The following is a 21285-nucleotide window of genomic DNA, read 5'->3' on the forward strand; positions in this document are numbered from 1 at the left end:
TAAGACAGTCCAAAAATAAATAATAAAATATTAGTAAACATGAACAACTCTCTCCCAAATCCAAAAAGTAGAGTGCTAAAACTCAAATTTGTGATGTCATAGGGTATAAAGTGAGGAGCTGCTCCATAGACTATGAATAGGGAGAGATGTTATAGATGACGCTGAGAGCACTACAACAGAATAAAGCTCATTTGGGCACAATGGAGCAGCTCCAGACGTTATACCCCATGACATCACAAGTTTGAGACTTACTTCTTCTGGTCTCTGGCTTTGAGAGGGAGTAGCTCATGTTCACAAATATTGGTTGAACTTTACTAGGCCATGGAAATAACATATTGGAATTCTTAATTTGGGTGTTGTTCCCCTTTAAAGTGTCAAAACCACATTATAAGCTTCATCTAATTTGTATTTACTGCATGCCACTGTGTCCTTGTGTGTATCTAATGTATTATTTTGTCCATCCCCTATGAATTTTGCATTAAAATCACCATAAGCACTAAGAGTAAGACACAACAGAGCACCAAATTCACCATGTGTCTGTGACTCTGACGTAAAACCAGTGTAAACCCCTCTGTGCTGGCTTTGCCTCAAGGCCCTTACTGTATATTTTCTATCATTACTCTCCAGCAAATGGCTTGTGTTATGCAGCTCAGCAGCTCTCTGCAAATTGTCTCTGGCAATACGTCCTTCCGCCTGAGAATGGAGGAAACATGTGAACATCAAACAGCCCGAGCACAAGCGCTGGAAACAAAGGCTGCAATGTGAGCCCTGCTGGTACGGTTACTGAAGGAAATTACGCCTGCCATTAAGGCACGTTGTCGTTTTTCAGAGCAGTGTGTACCGTTGTCGGGGCATGTGTTTTGATTCTCACCATCCACTCCCTCCTGGAAGCATGCAGCTCCTCTGGCTCATTTCATTGCAATAAAGTAAACCCCTGGATGGAGACGTGAGAGGAGGACAGAGTGAAGAGAACACATGTGGTGAACATTAGTCTCTTCTTTCTCTAACAAGTAGACACACTGAGATATGTTTTCATAATGTGACAGTTGCTGTTCCTTGAATTGAAGTCAAATAGAAATACTGTTAAACTCCTTTTGTTTTTGAGACATGTGGGAAATGCTGCTTTGACTTGTATCGTCTGTGAACTTCTGCCCCAGGGGTTATATTATAAAACACACATTCCTCCTCTCTAACCTTTCATCCATTCAGCCAGAGAACCTTTTAGCCATCCAGCGTTCATTCATCAACTATGCGTTGGTTTGAATTTCGCTCATTAAAATGCACTCATAAAGGATGTACTGTAGAATGAAAACAAGCACCGCCACAAGGACATTTAATAGCACGCTGCTCAACGTCAAGTGAGGTAATTCTAACAAATACTGAAATGTTAGACCGACTTTATTTCAGTTATGTATAGAGACAATTAAAATTCCAGATAAATTGTGTAGTGCATTTGCAAGCTTGCCAAATCGTCTTTGATTTTTAGAATATAATGATTTCTGGGTAACATACAGAATATGAGTAATAGAAGAAATATGCCCAGGTACATCTTTTTTTTAAAAAAAACTCCCTTAGTATAGCAGATGGTGCCTTAAACAAGGCAAGCTAGTACAAAAAACAAAACAAATATACAGTATATGATTGAAGATAAACATTGCGTACACTATGTTACAATGTAAAAACCAGCAATAATATTTCCAATAAATTAGAGCCACAAGGGCCCTAATGTCTTATAGGGATTTATCATCAAAGCGAGGGCAGTGCATCAGCCCCGGGGCCGGACCCTGAGCTACAGACGTGATCTACAATGGACATAAAAATACAAACATAAAGCAACAGAAATGACAAAAACAGCCATCCCTTCCGACCCATTCATGCCTTGTTTAGCTATCATGCATTCAAACACGCTCAGTCAACCATCAGTCAAAGCTCATACTGACACTACTTAAAGAAGCATCTATGATGTGTTTTGCCGTATATTATTAATAATATAACTGTTAAATATTGGCTTGTCACTCTTTTGGTAATTTGGCCAATGAACAAAATGCTGGCCTGCCTCAGACAAATGAATTTCCGATAGGGGATGAAGAAACTGTATCAGTAAACTCAGTGCCCATTCTTCCTCTTCACCTTTCTGTCTCTAATCTTCCTCCTTCAGCCAGCTCGCCCTCAGAAGTTGTGAGGTGAAACCAGGATGTTAACCCTGGCCACATGCTTGGCCTGAAAGGTGCGCTCGCTGTACTCGGACATGTCCACGTCGACGCTGATCTCCTGCGGCCCGCGCAGCTGCTGGACCAGTATCAGCTCGCCGGTCTGCCTGTCTGAACGCTGCATGACGAAGATGCCCCGGGAGTTTCCGCCCACTATGCCGAAGCGCAGGCTGTCCGGCCCGGTGCGCCCAGGGGCGGCGGCGGTCGCCATGCGGAAAAGCGTTGCGGGAGTCTTCAGGTTGGAGCTCAGAGACAGGTAGTGGAAGGACACGGTCTTGGGAGCCAGGTGGCAGGAGCGGCTGTCCATGGGGCAGGGGTTTCTCTCACACTGACTGCAGGACAGAAATGCAGCAAATATTAAGCACAACGTGGTACATGTTTTCCATTCTCTGTGTGTTTTGTCACTGAGAAAACAATTACATAATTAATCCATCCCTGTGGGAAAGTGTTTAGAACTGGTTCTTTGTGACTTAAGAGAAGTGACACACATGCATACAGTACATATGAGGTCATGTGCCCTGAAGTCTTGGAATCGTAGCAAGCTGTGAACTTTTTTCTGTGCAGTACTTCCAAACTTCCATCTCTGTTCACTACAATCTCAAAACCTGCATAACATTTTTATGTAGCATGACATGGAGACACAGCTACTGCCTTACTCGATTCCCTGTTTTCCCAAACATTTATTCATCCCCTTTGCTTGGCAGCGGAGCAGTATTTCACCACATTGATGGTTCAGTAGAAGCAAACAGAGTTTTGTTTCAGGCTCTTAAATGAGGCAGCTTGCTGATGACGGGCAACTAGGGAGATGGAAGCTGTAATGTCTCCAAACATTTGGCCGGGACACAGACGCTCTACATGATTTTTAAGAAGAAAAAAACGTCATCTAGCTAAATTCTGCTGAGCATGCATGTTCTTTGTCAGGAACGATTTGCTTCACTGTGTTACAGCTAAAACCACAACTCTTATGTTTTATTGTCATCATTTCTATTGGTTATGAAAACATTGTGCTCATTAAAGTAAGATCGGGGAGCGTCTGGTGGCATCATCACTACAACAACGTCAGAATCTCGACCAGTCAGACGATCAGGTTTTAAACAAGAGTTAACAGTTTAGCCAGATTATCTAAACCACTTTATTTGATGGTAAATCTGAAAAGTGAGTGCACCCAAAATGTTTGTAATAATCTCTCGTTGCACAGGAATACTGTGAGCACACAACTACAGCAATTACAGAAGGTCAAAGCAGAAGCAGGAGGTTGGTTAGTAAACTATGATGGATGTTTATAGCGGTTGTAGTAATGGTAATCATCTGCAGCCTTTGATTTCTTCTCCAAAAAAAGTTTGGTTAACTTGGCAGTTAGTGGCGTTGCAGCGTCGCCAGATCTCAGCAGTTACCATGCCGAGCTGAACGTTATTTCTACCAATAGCAATGATGGCCAAAACTAAGTCCCAAATTGTATGAAACGTGAATTTCCCTTTACGTAGTTCTGCTGGAGAACACTGAGGCTGCAACACCTTGCTCACCTCTTCAATGACAGTTTATACATGTATTTTAATTGCGCATGCTGGTTCACTGGCATGGATTACTGGCACACCTGAACACAGCAATGATCCATTATATTTCAGTTTTTCTTGCTATTCAAAGTGTAAATGTTCGCCAGGAGCCCATTACTGTCTCACAGTTGGGTCTGATTTATAATGCACAGGGTCATTTAAAAGTTGATGACAATTTCCTGCTGGCACGTGGAAGATGTGATCCTGGTTTATGTTTTTTCTACAGCTTTTCACTGACAAAACAAATGACTAAGAAAGCAAAATGGTCACATTGGGGTGTATCCGCTTACAAGGGAGATGTCTTGACGTAGCTGATGTTGCCATGAGAACGGGGACACTCTGGGTTGACACACTGAAAGCCTCCCCCCGTGTTGATACACGTTGTCCCTCGGCTACAGTTGTGCTGCTGGCTTAAACATTCGTCCACATCTGGAAGACAAAACAGCGGAGGCATGTAAGAATGAGAAGCGGGGAGAGAAACTTGCCAGACTGACTCGCTGCTTCCTGGTTACCACAGTCTGAGCAGGGGGTGCTGTGCTGTGATTGTTTATTTGGCTTTTTTAGTTTAGTCTCTCAAAACGCCTCATGTACCAACGATCCCTTCTGCTGGGAAAGGGTGAGGTCACTCATTCCACTGGCAAGCATTGTAAGCTCCAGGGGTGCAAATGAAAGTGGTAACGGGGTTTGGGGCCGACAGACACCTCTGCGGAAACAAAAAAGCTCCGCCGCTAAAGGCCCCTCGTCTTTTTTAAGTCACAGGTATTCCTCTCTGGAGCTGCATACCCTGGGAAGATCTGCAGCCAGGGCTCTGTGAATGAGCCTTTGTCCTCTGTTCCCTCTTGTCACTCACCCTCGCAGCTCCGCCCGTCTGGGAGCAACTTGTAGCCGCTGGGGCAAGAGCAGTGGTATGAGCCCGGGACATTCACGCACTCGTGGACGCACAGCTTCCTTCCTTGGTCCAGCTGGTAAAATTCACACTCATTTACATCTGTCAAGAGACAGACAAAGAAATGTTAAACATGCATCACATGACCAGGCAATTGTGCACGTAAGAGTAACTAGGAAGGAGGAGATGTTTGGGATATATATAATTATATACCTCATACAATTTACAGCACACTCTAAGGAATCAGTTTTGTTTCTGTCTCAGGTTTTCGTCTGTATTTAGGTCCCTTAGTTTAGCCTTTTTAGCAATCTCGGAACCCATCGGCTATCGGTCTGACAATGGATAAGCTAGAAAATGCTCATTTCAAAATGTTACTCAACCAATTACATCTTAAAAGCAACTGAACTGTGACCTAAATGGATGCTAATCAGCTTGCGGCCTCTCGAGAGGATTATTTTGTTTGTCACAGACTGGCTCCACAGATTACTCTCATTTGTAACCATATTAATCACCAGAGGAGTAAAAGATTTGGGTATTCTGGATCTTTTCAGCTGGTAAGTCCCTATATCGTCTGCTATTTGTCCTGCCGAGACGTCGTTGAGCAGGGCACCAGCTCCAGGGAGCTGCTCTGTAGCTGACCTTGCATCCCCATGAGGAGCAAAAGGAGAATTTCCCAACAGGGATCAATTAAGTAGCACGTAATTACAGCTCACCCTGACAGATACTGTTGTCAGAGGTGCCACTCATGTGGAAGCCTGCATCGCAGCTGCAGTGTTGGGCTTGGTTCACTTGGGCACAGCGAGGTCTCCGGCTGAATGCTGGATCATTCATAACACTCCACTCGGGTGGTGCTGCATTAGGGGAGAAAATATTGAAGTTGAAGACCTGTGCTAACATTTGATCTCGAGCTGAACACATTGTAAACATGTACAGTATCTCAGTCTTGTCTTGACTGACATGCAAATACGAACTAAACGAAGAGTCATTTGTGGTACCGACCTGTCTGTGTTTGGTGCTGACAGTGAGAGCCACTCCAGTTCTGGGGGCAGGTGCATTTGTACTGGTTGACACCATCCACACAGGTACCTCCGTTTTGGCAGGGATTACTTGCACACTCACTTATATCTGTATAGGAGAGAATTATCACTGTGGTCAGCTTGTTGAGAAAGCTTCCTCTGAACCTCTTGTCAAGTTTTCTACCTTTGACACTGTTTTCACAGTTATAATCTGTGAAAATACCTTATATAATATTTGCCTTAGGTTGAAGGTGTCTATGTATGCAGCTGTGTAAAGCGGTGGAAGGTTTATCCAGCTATCTTTACAACCAGTGTGCTTCTGTCAACCTTGACAAAATAAAGAAGACTAGGTGCTTTAAACGGGTTTCAGAATAAAATATACAGAACAATTCAACACAATGGTTGATTGACATCATCTGCAGCGCAATTTATCAAACAGCATAAGGAAAAGTGATGGTACAGGCCGTACAGGCCACACAGACCTACCCCACTCTAACAGACTAAGCTCAAAGAGCAAACAGAAAATGGTGAGCGAATCATGCAGATAGGTTCACGTGGTATCTTCTGCCAATTCACACGCCTCTACACAGCTAGACCAAGCAACATAATAAAGCTCTCACTACCTCTCACAATGAGACAATGAGTCAGCATCTGAAAATTGCCAACCAGGAGTAGATATAGGCTTCACACACCTGATCCTCATCAGGAACATTTAGGCTTCCACAGCTGCCCCTCCTCAGAGATAATGAACACAACCAGCCCAGAGAGTGGCAACTGGCCCTCACTATACTTAAGAATGAGAAACTGGTAATGTCATAGCCTACTATGTTTTACTCCTATCTTTATAGCATTGTGAAACACATAGAACAAAGGCAGAAATGCCTTTTGTTGTTTTGAACATGTGAACATTTTTCCTTTCTGCAAAACAAACACTTGCCAAGTACCTCACTTCTCAATAACTTCCCATAAAAGATTCTCAGGTTTGCAGCAATTCCACTCACGTTTTCATGCATACTTCATTCAAACTTCTTTACAAGTGATTTTATGGCTTCCACCCACCTGAGCATGTGCAAATTGGTAAAAGGTAGGAAAAATAGTACATCATGCCTTATGATCTTTGTTTCTGTAGTTGGCTCTGACTGTTGTGCAGATGTTCAAATTATGAAGCAGTCTCTGCTCTCTGAGCCCACAGTATACTGGATGACAACCAATCCCTTTAATGTTTATTTGGCTTCCCCAGGGGCCACCACAGGACCATAACATGAAAAGGCCCACTTCACTCTGCTAGATATTTTTAAACTCTTCTTTACTTTAAAGTTTTCACACTCTGTCAATACTGCTTCTTAAGCATGACTAAATTTAGACCTCTTATGCCGGGGCTGAAAAACATGAACAGGGATAATACTGTGCAGAGTCGAGCCTTCTTGTGTTGTTTTAACCATGAATGTCAATAAACGTATGCACATGTTCAACTGAGCGCACCACTTGGAATTTTTGGAAGAGTGCCACCAGCACAGGCTGAGGGGGCAATCAATAGCATGCTTAGCATACTTCTGTGCTATCAGACCGTGGTGTGGGTATAATGTCTGGACCTAACCCTGTCCAGAGGGACCGCTGTCAAAGAAGCAGGGAAACATGAGCAAGAGAGGTAGGGTTTATCTTACAGTAGCCCAACCACTGTTGTTCACGAGGAGTAGAAACCTGGAGGATAAGGCACCCCACAGTGGAATGCAGTACAGGTGTTTTTTCTGTGTTCAGAGACATTTAATGCCATTTTAACGAGGGCTTCATTCAGTACGCCGAGGAGCTCCAGCCACTCTAAAGAATGCCTCTTTTCTTTGCCTGTTATCTGTGTGCGTGTGTGTGTGTGTGTGTTTGGCTTCTGGGCTGCTGTCTCTTTCAGCCTGGCATTCAGACACCGCTGAGCCAAGGTCGCCTTAAATTGGTGTGGGGATTTCTGCTCAACAGTGAATAAATGCACAGACATAGTGGTTCCCGGCCCAAAACATTCCACCAAATCAGAAAAGTAGTGGATGTGTGTTTGTTTGTGGAGAAAGAAAAAGCACCTAATCCTGTGATGAAACTATGTTTTCATCACAGACTAGCTGAGGTGAGACTGCATTCCTCACCTGAATCAAATGTAACACTGGTCTCACACATGGCTAATAAAGTAGGATTTGTGGCAAGGGGAATAGGCCTGGAATTCCTGTATCTCTTGCTCACCTTTACAGATGGCACTGACGCCGGTCCAGGTGCCGTTGTCCCGGCAGACACGCATGGCGGAGCCGACGAGATGGTAGCCCTGGGAACAAGTGAAATGGACCTCATGTCCAACGAAATACTTTGAGCCAAACTTGGTTCCGTGAGCGGGGGCTTCCAGGGAGGGGCAGGTGGCGGGAGCTGTGGGAGAGAGAAAGAGAGAACACGAGAGGAAGGCTGGTCACATGTGGAGTAAGCCTCCAGACATCCTCTGGCATTCTCTGCCTGGGGATATACACGTGTCACTGGGCAGCGCAGAGGCTTCAGAGGAGAGGAAGGTTCAAATGCCTCATTTATAGGCAACCAGCACAACACCGGCCATTTCTATGAGTCACAATTTCACCAGCAGCCAAAAGTTATACTATGTTGCATGCTCTGGAAAGTTTAAGGCTTGTATAACTGTGATGGTCACAGCCACACAGGGTAATATCATTCCGATTCACACTCTCTCATCTCATTAGTTTACTACCTACACAGGTTCATTTAATTTGCAGCCAACTATACCTTTACAATTAACATCACTTATTTGTGTTTAACCTTATATAGTTTAGATTCACACATTAACACTGTGAGGTTACACATATTATTATTTGTTATATTAATCATTTGTTTCTTTGTTTGAGTTGGCTGTTGGGGGAGCTGACTTCCTGGTGGAGATAGAGGCGTGGCTGAGGACTCAAACCAAGTGCTGCCATGAGGACTCAAACTGGGCCAAACCAAGTGCTGCAATGTTATGGGGGGGATTTGGTTGTAATTAGTTCTGCTTGGTATTTAATTATATTTTGTGTCCATCTTGTTTACCCCTTTGTGTTCTATTTTGGTTTGGCTAAGCCCTATATATATCTGCCCTCATGGTTCATTGGGGAGGTTAGTTTTGTTCAGTTAACATCTGGTTTAATAGTGGGAATAAGTATTGTTATATTACTTTAACCTCTTTTTTGTTAGACCTAGGTATTCAATTATTGTTTAATAATGTTTTGTTATTTTTTGGCTGAATAAAAAGCCCAAATTAGTTCAACAACTCCTGTTTCCTCGTTGCTTCACTGCTTGGTCCCTTACAATTGGTGGCAGTGGTGGGATCATCCAGTGGAGGTCACAGGATTTTTTTTTGTGGTTCTTTTTGATTTTTTTTTGGGAAGAAGGAAAAGGAGAATGCCTCATGGAGGAAGGAGATGAGGAAACCTGCGAGACAAAGAGATGTCCAGGAGATGCAAAATGGTGAGGAGGAAGAAAATGGAGCTTCTGGAGGGATAGAAGACACTGAGGCTGAAGGTAAGGAGCCAACCTTGTCGGACGTGGTTGCCATTCTTCAGGCTCATATGGGGCAGCAGGAGGCCCGTGTGGCTAAGCAAGATGAGGTAACTGCAAGACAGGAACAGCGTTTTCAAGCACTCCAACAGCAGTTTCAGCTTTTGCAGTTAGAAGTTCAGGCCCAAACACCTCCATTACCAGATGCTTCGATAGCAGACTCTGAGGAAGCTGATGGCCCATCCCCCGTACACCATTCTCAGGCCAAAGCTGAGCCCAGTCCCCAACAACCAATCACCATGACTGCCAATCAAGACAGGGCCTCAGCAGGTGAGCTTTGTGCACACCATGTGCCCAGGTTGGAAAGATTAAATGATAATGATGACATTGAACATTTTCTTGTTGCATTTGAGCGCATTGCTGTAGCATGCCGGTGGCAGAAATCAGACTGGGTTTTTCACTTAATACCATTGCTGACAGGCAAAGCTAGAGGTGCATATGGACATTGATGACTCCCTTGACTATGACCATGTAAAATCTGCCATTTTGTCTAAATATGACATTAACCCTGAGACCTACAGGCAAAGGTTCCGCTCCCTAGAGGTCAACCCTGATGAGAGCCCCAAGGAGTTGTATGCAAGGCTCAAGGAGCTTTATGGAAAGTGGATCCAGCCAAAAGGTAAAACTATCCAAGAAATTGGTGAAATGATCATATTGGAACAATATTTAAGAATGCTGTCCCCTGAGCTCCAGGTTTGGATCCGAGAGCATGACCCAGGTTCGACAATGGAGGCTGCTAAGCTGGCTGATGTCTTTGTGGCTGCCCGGAAGAAAGGACAATCATGGAGCTACAACACATGGAGCACAAAGGACAGCCACAGACCAGTACAATCAAGGGGGTAAGACTCCCATGTGGGAGAACCAGCCAGCTAGCAGACCATTTAAACCTACTGTGAAAAAGCCAATCTGTTATCTCTGTGGACTAGAAGGCCATACAAAACCCATGTGCCCTAACAATTCAGCTAAAATGACGCAAATGTGCTGTGTACCACGCCCTCATGTTGAACCGGAGCTTAAAAATGACCAGTCTGGTAAAATGATCAACATAGAAGTTAATGGAACAACTATCAAGGCCCTACTTGATTCTGGGAGTGATCAGACACTTGTGCACAGGAAGTTTGTACCACCCAACATTATCAACACCAGAGACACCATTCCAATCTGTTGTGTGCATGGAGATGAGAAGGGCTATTCAACAGCTGACATGTACTTAAAAATAGAGGGGCAAACTTACCTCTTGAACATTGGGGTTGCTGATAACTTGCCTTATTCTGCTGTGCTAGGACGAGACCTTCCAGTGCTCTTTGATTTGTTGGAGCAAGATGAAAGCCGAAAATGTAATGCTGCGGTTACAAGAGCACAGGCAACCAAATGCACTGAGCACTCCGAGACTCAAGGCCCTGCCTTTTTTCAACGATGAGTTGGAGACAATACAAGTGAAGTCTGGGAAAACCCGGAGACAAAAGAAGCAGGAGAAATTCCAACACACAGTGGTGAAACCACTAACAAACACTGAGCCGGAATTATCTTTAGGGTTTCAGATACCAGCCAATATCACTGACATGCAGAAAGCTGATCCATGTTTAGTGTCTCTTTTTCAGAGAGTGAAGGAGAGAGAACCCGGAACTGAGCTGGACTTCAACAGAGATGAGTATATTCTGCAGAATGGCATACTCTACCGTCAACAGGGGTCAGTGTTGCAGCTAGTGGTTCCCCAAGCAGCTAGAGCCACTGTACTCGCCTTGGGGCACTCAGTTCCCTGGGCTGGCCACCTAGGTAAGCATAAAACCACAGCTCGCATCAAACAGCATTTCCACTGGCCTGGACCACGCAAAGAGGTTGCACAATTCTGTAAAAGTTGCCCTCAGTGCCAAATAACATCTGTTAAAACTCCCTCCAGAGCTCCACTTCAACCGCTGCCCATCATTGGCACCCCCTTCGAGCGCCTTGGGATGGACATTGTCGGCCCTGTTGAGAGAAGCAAGGGGGGGAACCGTTATATGCTGGTCATAACAGATTACGCTACAAAGTACCCTGAAGTTTTTCCATTGAAATCCATAAAAGCAAAATCAGTAGCTTTCTGTTTGGTGCAGTTCTTTTCCAGAGTAGGCTTTCCTTGTGAGATATTGACTGATCAGGGAACTAACTTCATGTCCACTCTGCTGAAACAGGTGTATCAGTTACTTGGCATTAGGAGCCTGAGGACCACGCCGTATCATCCCCAAACTGATGGACTGACGGAGCGCTTCAATCAGACCCTGAAGCAGATGCTTCGGAAGTTTGTGAACAGTACTGGTACGGACTGGGATCAGTGGCTGCCATACCTCCTCTTCGCATACAGGGAAGTACCCCAAGCCTCCACTGGCTTCTCTCCATTTGAACTTTTGTATGGACATGAAGTACGAGGGCCTCTCTCACTGCTGAGAGAGATTTGGGAGGGAGACCAGGGGAGGATGAAATCTGTTAACATTATATCCTATGTTGTCCAGATGAGAGACCGATTGGAGAAAATGGGTGAGCTTGCCCAATCACACATGGCGGAGGCCCAAAAACAGCAGAAGTCCTGGTACGATCAGTCAGCCCGACAGAGATCCTTCAATCCAGGAAAAAAAGTGCTAGTGCTCCTCCCCAGTGATAACCACAAGCTGTTAGCAAAGTGGCAGGGACCATTTGAGATCCTGAAGAAACTGGGGCCCACCACATATCAGGTATCAACCCCAGGGCGGCCACGCTCAAGTAGGGTACTGCATATAAATCTCTTGAAGGAGTGGGTGCAGCGACCTGAAAGGAAAGCAGAAGTGATGCTCATCAGAGATGTGCTAGAGGAAGTGGAGGAGCAATACCTGCCTGCGGCGGAAGCTGCATTGGACCATGACCTCAGCCACCTCTCGCAGGACAAACAGCTTCAGGTGAGGGCAATCTGTAATTCTGAAGTTTTTCAGGAGAATCCTGGGAGGACAAATATTGTTGAACATGATATTGTTGTTAGAGATGGTTCTTCTGTGAGACGACTAAGTTACAGGATTCCAGAACGCCTGCTGGCCTCACTGAAAAAGGAGGTGGACCTGATGCTGTCCCTGGGGATCATTGAGACTTCAAAAAGTGAGTGGTGTAACCCAGTGGTCCTGGTGCCGAAGAAGGATGGAAGCCTACGGTTCTGCATTGACTTCAGGTACCTGAATTCAATTTCTCAGTTTGATTGCTATCCAACACCAAGAATTGATGATTTACTTGAACGGCTTGGAAAAGCGAAATACTTGACCACCTTAGATCTGTGCAAAGGTTACTGGCAGGTTCCACTCACAGGACGATCCAGGGAGCTGACAGCCTTCAGGACACGATGGGGTCTCTTCCAGTTCACAGTCCTGCCATTTGGGTTGCATGGGGCACCAGCAACCTTCCAGAGGCTCATGGACCAGGTACTTTGTGATTTCTCTGGTTTTGTTGCAGCATATCTGGATGACATTGTCATTTACAGTACCACCTGGGAGGAGCATATGGAACATCTGCGTGCTGTCTTAGATGGTCTCCACTCTGCGGGTCTGACCATAAATCCATCAAAATGCACCTTCGCTACCGCAGAGACGGAGTACCTGGGCTATGTCATTGGAAATGGGGTGATACGGCCGCAGGTCAACAAGATCCACGCCATCGAGTCATGTCCTTTGCCACAAACAAGGAAGCAGCTACGATCCTTTCTGGGAATGGCAGGCTTCTATCACCGCTTCATACCACAATTCTCTGCCAGGGCAGCTCTACTCACAGACCTGACTAGATCCCAGTGTCCCAATCAGATCCAGTGGCCCGAGGAGGCAGTGGCAGCTTTCCACGACATCCAGCAATCATTAAGTAAGAAACCCGTTCTGTACAGCCCAAACTTTGATGAACATTTTATTCTGCAAACGGATGCTTCCGACAGGGGTCTCGGGGCTGTGCTGCTCCAGGGACCACCAGGCGACCGTCATCCAGTTGCCTTCATCAGCCGGAAACTGTTCCCCAGGGAGGTTCGATATTCGACGGTGGAAAAGGAGGCACTGGCCATCAAGTGGGCCCTCGACTCATTCCGGTACTACCTCCTGGGGAGAGAATTCACCCTGGAGACAGATCACAAGGCGCTTCAGTGGATGGAGAGGATGAGGGATACAAATGGAAGGATTACCCGGTGGTACCTGGCTCTACAACCATTCCGCTTCAGCGTGCAGCACATCCCAGGCAAGGACAACCTCACAGCTGACTACCTCTCTCGCTGTTCCAGCGAGGGTCCTGAAGGGGGGGAGTGTGTGATGGTCACAGCCACACAGGGTAATATCATTCCGATTCACACTCTCTCATCTCATTAGTTTACTACCTACACAGGTTCATTTAATTTGCAGCCAACTATACCTTTACAATTAACATCACTTATTTGTGTTTAACCTTATATAGTTTAGATTCACACATTAACACTGTGAGGTTACACATATTATTATTTGTTATATTAATCATTTGTTTCTTTGTTTGAGTTGGCTGTTGGGGGAGCTGACTTCCTGGTGGAGATAGAGGCGTGGCTGAGGACTCAAACCAAGTGCTGCCATGAGGACTCAAACTGGGCCAAACCAAGTGCTGCAATGTTATGGGGGGGATTTGGTTGTAATTAGTTCTGCTTGGTATTTAATTATATTTTGTGTCCATCTTGTTTACCCCTTTGTGTTCTATTTTGGTTTGGCTAAGCCCTATATATATCTGCCCTCATGGTTCATTGGGGAGGTTAGTTTTGTTCAGTTAACATCTGGTTTAATAGTGGGAATAAGTATTGTTATATTACTTTAACCTCTTTTTTTGTTAGACCTAGGTATTCAATTATTGTTTAATAATGTTTTGTTATTTTTTGGCTGAATAAAAAGCCCAAATTAGTTCAACAACTCCTGTTTCCTCGTTGCTTCACTGCTTGGTCCCTTACAATAACATAGAACGTAATTACATTACATAACATTGTGAATGTATTTCATGTTTGACTTTAATGACAATTTCTGCTTCAACCCACTAGGAGAAAATGTTTCCTATTCTTTCAACCTCAAGTGAAAACCACTGTCAAAACAAACAATTTATAATGTATGTCCGGCTTGTGTTTGTAGTATAATGAAAAGCCCCTTGTGTCTTTTTCTGACCACTTTGAGTATGATGTCACAGGGGTATGAAAGATAACTGTGTGTAATGTGTGTTTTGCATGCATTGTATAGGAAAGCATGTACTGTAGAATAGGCTAACCAAGCTTGAACAATGTTATTTGGATGACATTATCATCATAGTTCACTAATTCATTTATTGTAACTATATCTGAATCGAAATGTATTTCATTTTTATTGAAATGTGGATTTGGATATTTTGTTCCTGATCTGAGCATTTAAAGCTAGCGGTGGAATAATTTCACTTTTGTCTTTTCATTTTGTTGAGCCTTTATTGGTGTAAATGTAAAACATCAGCTTCCTCCTGTCCTGCCAAGTACTCTCCAGAGTTATGGACTGCACTCGTCCATCACTAACAAATTGGCCCCAGTGTCTGCTGCCAAACAACACAATTCCACAAATCCACTTCCCCTGTCAAGTACCCAGCTCTGTAACTGAGATGGCCTTGCACTGTTGGATGAATATATAATCCCATAATAGAAGAAGCCATATCTGGCTCTCTATTGTCAAAAGAAAACAACTGAAGATCAACTTCAAACAATTGAATGTTCCCAAAATGTTGTAAATTTGATACTTTGGATCTTCTGTTGCCTTTAAAGAAACAATCATTCACTGAGTTACTGAACAAAACCTCAGTCATAACATGCATGTGAAACTTTATGGATTGCCAATTAAATAGTGACTCATTCAGTGAAACTCTTTCTGTGAAAATAAATGTGTAGAATAATCCAAATCCAATTTATAGTTACAGCCAACCATATACTGTGTGTTTACATGATCAGTGGAGTGAATATAGACATCTATTCTGTATTTTTAGCAGCCTATCATCATGGTATGTTGATTTTAAAGCATACACCTAAAGAATGTGTATTAAGTCATGACTATAAAATCAAATTCGTACAGTTACTCATCATAAAATAATATCAGAATGGCATTCACCTGATAATTAAAAATCAACAATTAGTCAACTTTAAATCACCTGATTAATTTGAGTCAATAGTTAATCAGTTGGATTAAATTGTAAACTTGAAGAATTCTACAATAGCCGTTTTTAAGACACAAACAGACACACACACAAACACAAACATGGCATAAATACTAAATACCTAAAATAAATCAAAGTATTTGTTCCCGTCTTATGCCATATGGTCAAATAAGCAGAAGATGGTAGACTAAAAAAAAAAAAAAAAAAATCATGCTTCCTTAGCTTTTAAACAAACACTAACTTCTTCATTCATTCATTTATTTACCTGAGCAGTTAGACATATGCTTAAAATGATATCTTTACCAAATTCCATTATCCAGTTTATTGTAAAATGGAAGAATGTAACAATTTCTGTTTTACAGTATAAAAATGAATTCATACATACAGGATGTGTGTAACATTATGGCGACATTATGTACATCCATGCATAGCTCTGCCACACCTCAACCTGTGTAGAGGTCTCATCAGCCAGGACAAGTGAGTGAGCTGGATTTAATAATCATCAACTACTGTATGTAATAACAAGCTGATGAAGATTATGATTGAAGAGACAGAGAAGATATTTTGACAAGTGACAGTGGGGAAAGCACAGATGTAAATTATGAATGATGGCTGAATTCCATTTAGCTGCCTCAGTCTCAGGATTTTTTGGTATTGCACGCTGCCATGACTTACTGGGACACTTGAATAGAACAGAGCCATTCATGTTATTGGTTACACCTGTGCTTTTCCTGCTATGACAAGTCAAAATGTCTGATGAGAGAAGGGCCTTTAAAGATGAAAATAATGACGGGGGATATGATGACTACGGTGGTGGTGTGCGTTGTTATCTGCTTGTTACTCACCAGCTGACTGGTCAGCTTGAGGTAACTTGGAGACGGAGTTCTGAAGTGTTGCCAGCTTTGACTTCATGATCCTGAGGCCCTCCGTAAATCGCATCTCCTGACCTTTCAGAAACTTCTCCATTTGACGAAGCACCCCCACCACCTGGTGCTTATCCATGCACGTCTGCGAACAAAGCACGAGCACTATGAGCAGAATATAAACGAGCCTTGGCAAAAACATTTCAAAATGCAATGACTTTCCAACAAGAACGCAAGCGCAGGAATAAAGGTTACCTCACTTTAACGGTCATAAAATACAGAACATGAGCTGTGAATAAACATTAATGTGCAGCTGTGGAGCGTGATGTAATTGAAACTAAACCTATTGGTGGGCACATGGTTGTTATGGATACAAAGAGTTTTTCATTGATATTAAAATACATTATGTAACACGTTTTTACTGTACTTACATGATGCAGCCACCATGATTTATTTTATTCTAAACTCTATTTGCTCTCCACTATTTTCCATTAGACCTCATTGCACTCACATGTGAGACAGTATAGGCCCAGCATCTCTCTTCTTCTCTCCCTCACCCCGTCCCACGTACTATCAAAACTATCTAGTGGCAGACACAGCTGGACAAAAGCTGTCTGGCAGATGTCAGTGGGACATAAGTCCAAAACGCTGTTCCTCTGTATATTTTGTATGGCCGTAGGAAGGAAGGCACATGCTCGTTGGATAATCCTGAATGGGCAGACTCAAAATAGCATGGGTGCCACTAGCAGTTACTTGAGGGAGAAAGCTTGTCAAGCCAATACAAAGTTCCTCAGACAAAGTGCCTCTAATCCTTTCAAGAGGGTTTATTAATCACATGCTCATTGGAACAATTTCTCTGTGCAGCATACCTTAAATTCCTGCACTGGCATTTGGAGGGCCCTGTACAATAACAACTAGCTTTAATACATTAAAATTCAACATGCACATAGTTTGGACCTGTGCAGTAAGTGCTCCTTTCACCTGCCTCAGGCAAAGGGGAAATGCCAACAGCTGACAAGACATGAGAGGATTCATTTCCGGATGCTACGAGGAAAGTTTTTTGGGAAAGCCAAAGGTTTCGTGTAACTTCTCCAGTGGAAACTACAGACTGTGATCACAAACCTTGCAAAACACACAATAAGCTGGATAAAGTACTAAATCAGAATAAAACACAATTATATTATTGGTTGGGGTTAAGATATTAAAGGTGCTATTGATAACATTGATAACATTCAGCCAGTAGATGTCACATCCTCCCTCTTCCGTTCCATTGCATTTACTTCACAACATGTGGTTGCCATGCACTTATGGTGCCTTCAAAGGGTTAGGGTTAGGGCAAAGGAGGCTCTCGGGAAGTGACGACGTAAATTACTGCTCAGTGCGGATAGATATTACTGTTTATTCACACAAAATGTTGAACGATAGTACACCTGTTGAGTATGTAGTGCATAGTATGCGATTTCGGACAAAGCCTAACTGACGACCCAGAGATACCACGTGATACCAACGTCGTTATACTATTGGCCCACAAGCCTTGTTAGAAGTGGGAACAAACATCAGATATGAACAACAGAGATAAACATAACATAACAACGCACTTTTATTCCTTGGCTTTTGGCTCGGCATGAGAGTTGACTATTTTAATCTTTTTTTCCTTTCCTATTGGTCTTAATGCTTTTATTATTTTAATGTCCTGTTGGTTTTAAGTTGGTCTCAGTGTTTTATTGTGTTGTTTTTATGTATAATTGTACAGCACTTTGGTCAACTTTTGTTGTTTTTAAATGTGCTTTATAAATAAATTTGGATTGGATGGTTTGGATTGGAACATTCATTTTTGGACCCACCGATTTTTTTTAAAAATGATTAATTCACAATCATAATACCATACTTTTATTCGGCACCTTTCTAAAAGCTCTGTGGATGTATTATTATTATTATTTCATTTTTTTTAAACATTCTTCTAAATAAAAATGTTATCAATAAGACCTTTAAAATTGATTATTTTTCGTCAAATTTATATTTCCCTAATATGGTTGGCTCAGATTTTGAGATTTGATATACTGTAGGTCCTAACACACTTTATTAAGCCTAGTTTGCTCAGATCTTGATTTGTGGCATAAACTAATGTAAATAAAGTGAATTGCTCTTACCTGAACGGCAGCATGACCACCCTGGATAACTGTCAAACAGAGCAAAAGCAAACACCTGCGTTGAAAAGACAGAGCCATCTCTGAGAGTTCAGTAATAATAAAGTAATACTGCTCCCTGTTGTTGATGTTCTCCAAGATTTAGAAAGCTTCTTTTTTTTATAGTGCTTCGATAAAATCCCCCCAAATAGTTATCTCTTATGAAGGTCCGTCCCCGGGTTTGAGGAGTTTGGAGGATGCTCATCAGGTGTCTGAGGACAGAGATGCGCTCCCGTCTCTTTATCTGAGCTCTGGAGAGTTCAGCCTCTTAGCTCTGCACGCCACCTTGGTTTCCTGCAGCAGGAATCCCTCCCACACACATACTCCCTAACATGTTTTTTCTCTTATACATCTCTCTGTTACTGTCATGGGAAGTTCACATCAATATAAAAGTGTGCAATCTAGCACACGAATATGGCCTTTATTATGTTTGTTTACTCGGCCATTAGGGGTGAAAATGTTTGTTTCTATTTCCTTACAAACTCCACGGCCTATCGAAAGAGGTTAGGACACAGGTCTTAAACAGTTGGGTACTGCGCATGCGCAATGTAACAAGAGCTGCGTTACTATTGGCTCAATTATGGTGAGTGCAGACTGCGCATATCTCGTATGCGTAGATGACTTCTCCTCTTTTAACCATCCTTGACAAACTCAAGGGGTCTCTTCAGAATAAATTGAATATTATGACGTCCAACTGCTAACTGATAGCTAATGCTAAGTAAAAAAGTTAGTAGTGCAAAGTACAAAGTACAAAATAAATATACCAGATATAAAAATACAAGGAGATGAAGAAAACTGTTAAAAGTGAATATAGTGCAGAAGAGACTGTTAAAAAGTGAACATAGTGCAGAAGAGACTTAAAAGTGAATATAGTGCAGAAGAGACTGTTAAAAGTGAACATAGTGCAGAAGAGACTGTTAAAAAGTGAACATGGTGCAGAAGAGACTGTTAAAAGTGAGTATAGTGCAGAAGAGACTGTTAAAAGTGAATATAGTGCAGAAGACTGTTAAAAGTGAATATAGTGCAGAAGACTGTTAAAAGTGAACATGGTGCAGAAGAGACTTAAAAGTGAATATAGTGCAGAAGAGACTGTTAAAAAGTGAACATAGTGCAGAAGAGACTTAAAAGTGAATATAGTGCAGAAGAGACTGTTAAAAAGTGAACATAGTGCAGAAGAGACTTAAAAGTGAATATAGTGCAGAAGAGACTGTTAAAAGTGAACATAGTGCAGAAGAGACTTAAAAGTGAATATAGTGCAGAAGAGACTGTTAAAAGTGAACATGGTGCAGAAGAGACTTAAAAGTGAATATAGTGCAGAAGAGACTGTTAAAAAGTGAACATAGTGCAGAAGAGACTTAAAAGTGAATATAGTGCAGAAGAGACTGTTAAAAGTGAACATGGTGCAGAAGAGACTGTTAAAAAGTGAACATAGTGCAGAAGAGACTTAAAAGTGAATATAGTGCAGAAGAGACTGTTAAAAGTGAACATAGTGCAGAAGACTGTTAAAAGTGAATATAGTGCAAAAGAGACTGTTAAAAAGTGAACATAGTGCAGAAGAGACTTAAAAGTGAATATAGTGCAAAAGAGACAGTTAAAAGTGAATATAGTGTAAAAGAGACTGTTAAAAGTGAATATAGTGCAGAAGACTGTTAAAAGTGAGCATAGTGCATTATTATCCGTCCTGCAGACCTGATAGCTAATGCTAACCGTTAGTTGATAGCTAATGCTAATCGTTAGCTGATAACTAACTAATGCTAACCGTTAAGGCTACATTATTGTGTAGAAGTACATTATAAGGAACAACACTCATTTTGAGCCTATTGTTAGTGGTATTAAATATTTTACTCACTTACGTATGGAAAGCCGTTTGTTAGTCACTGTTTTTCAGCAACTAGTGGACTTTTTTGTCCCTTACTAGTTAACTAGTAAACATTTTGAGCTGCACTAGTTAACTAGTAAGGTCGAAAGGCTTTAACTAGTTAACTAGTGGACATTTTGGTCCTCACTAATTAACTAGTGCAGAAAATTGTAGGTCACTAGTTAACTAGTAAGGGCCAAAATGTCCACTAGTGACACTAGTTGTTGTCTTTTTGACCTTACTAGTTAACTAGTGCAGCTCAAAATGTTCACTAGTTAACTAGTGAAGGTCTTTTTGACCTTACTAGTTAACTAGTGAAGCTCAAAATGTTCACTGGTTAACTAGTGAAGGTCTTTTTGACCTTACTAGTTAACTAGTGAAGCTCAAAATGTTCACTGGTTAACTAGTGAATGTCTTTTTGACCTTACTAGTTAACTAGTGCAGCTCAAAATGTTCACTGGTTAACTAGTGAAGGTCTTTTTGACCTTACTAGTTAACTAGTGCAGCTCAAAATGTTCACTGGTTAACTAGTGAAGGTCTTTTTGACCTTACTAGTTAACTAGTGAAGCTCAAAATGTTCACTGGTTAACTAGTGAAGGTCTTTTTGACCTTACTAGTTAACTAGTGAAGCTCAAAATGTTCACTAGTTAACTAGTGAAGGTCTTTTTCACCTTACTAGTTAACTAGTGGCTCTTTTTGGCCCTCACTAGTTAACTAGTGCAGGAAATTGTAGGTGACTAGTTAACTAGTGAGGTGAATATGTCCTTTACTAGTTAACATGTCAAAGCTTTTGCAGCTTACTAGTTATCTAGTAAGACTGTGGGCGTTACTAGTTCGGTCCAGAGGTCCACTAGTGTGTCAAAAAGCTGACTAGTTGGGACTTTGGTCCTACTAGTGTTGTGCACAGTCTCACTAGTAAGGCTTCTGTTGGAACTAGTTGGATAAAAGTGCCACTAGTTGCTGAAAAACAGTGACTAGTAAGAGTTTTTGTCCAAC

At 42.3% G+C, this 21285-nt stretch overlaps 1 protein-coding gene across 1 annotated transcript; it reads right to left on the reverse strand.

Moving 5' to 3' along the window:
• Positions 1–1380: 1380 nt before the first annotated feature.
• On the reverse strand, positions 1381–18745 carry fbln7 (fibulin 7). Its single transcript, XM_074646279.1, has 8 exons — positions 18396–18745; positions 16228–16390; positions 7889–8065; positions 5649–5774; positions 5363–5500; positions 4614–4751; positions 4054–4192; positions 1381–2542 (listed from the first exon to the last, which is right to left on the reverse strand). The coding sequence occupies exons 1-8, from the start codon at positions 18471–18473 to the stop codon at positions 2170–2172; spliced, it is 1332 nt and encodes a 443-aa protein (XP_074502380.1). The 5' UTR covers positions 18474–18745; the 3' UTR covers positions 1381–2169.
• Between the last annotated feature and the right edge of the window lie 2540 nt (positions 18746–21285).

Source organism: Sebastes fasciatus, chromosome 9 (assembly GCF_043250625.1).
Source record: "Sebastes fasciatus isolate fSebFas1 chromosome 9, fSebFas1.pri, whole genome shotgun sequence".
Lineage (NCBI taxonomy): Eukaryota > Metazoa > Chordata > Actinopteri > Perciformes > Sebastidae > Sebastes > Sebastes fasciatus.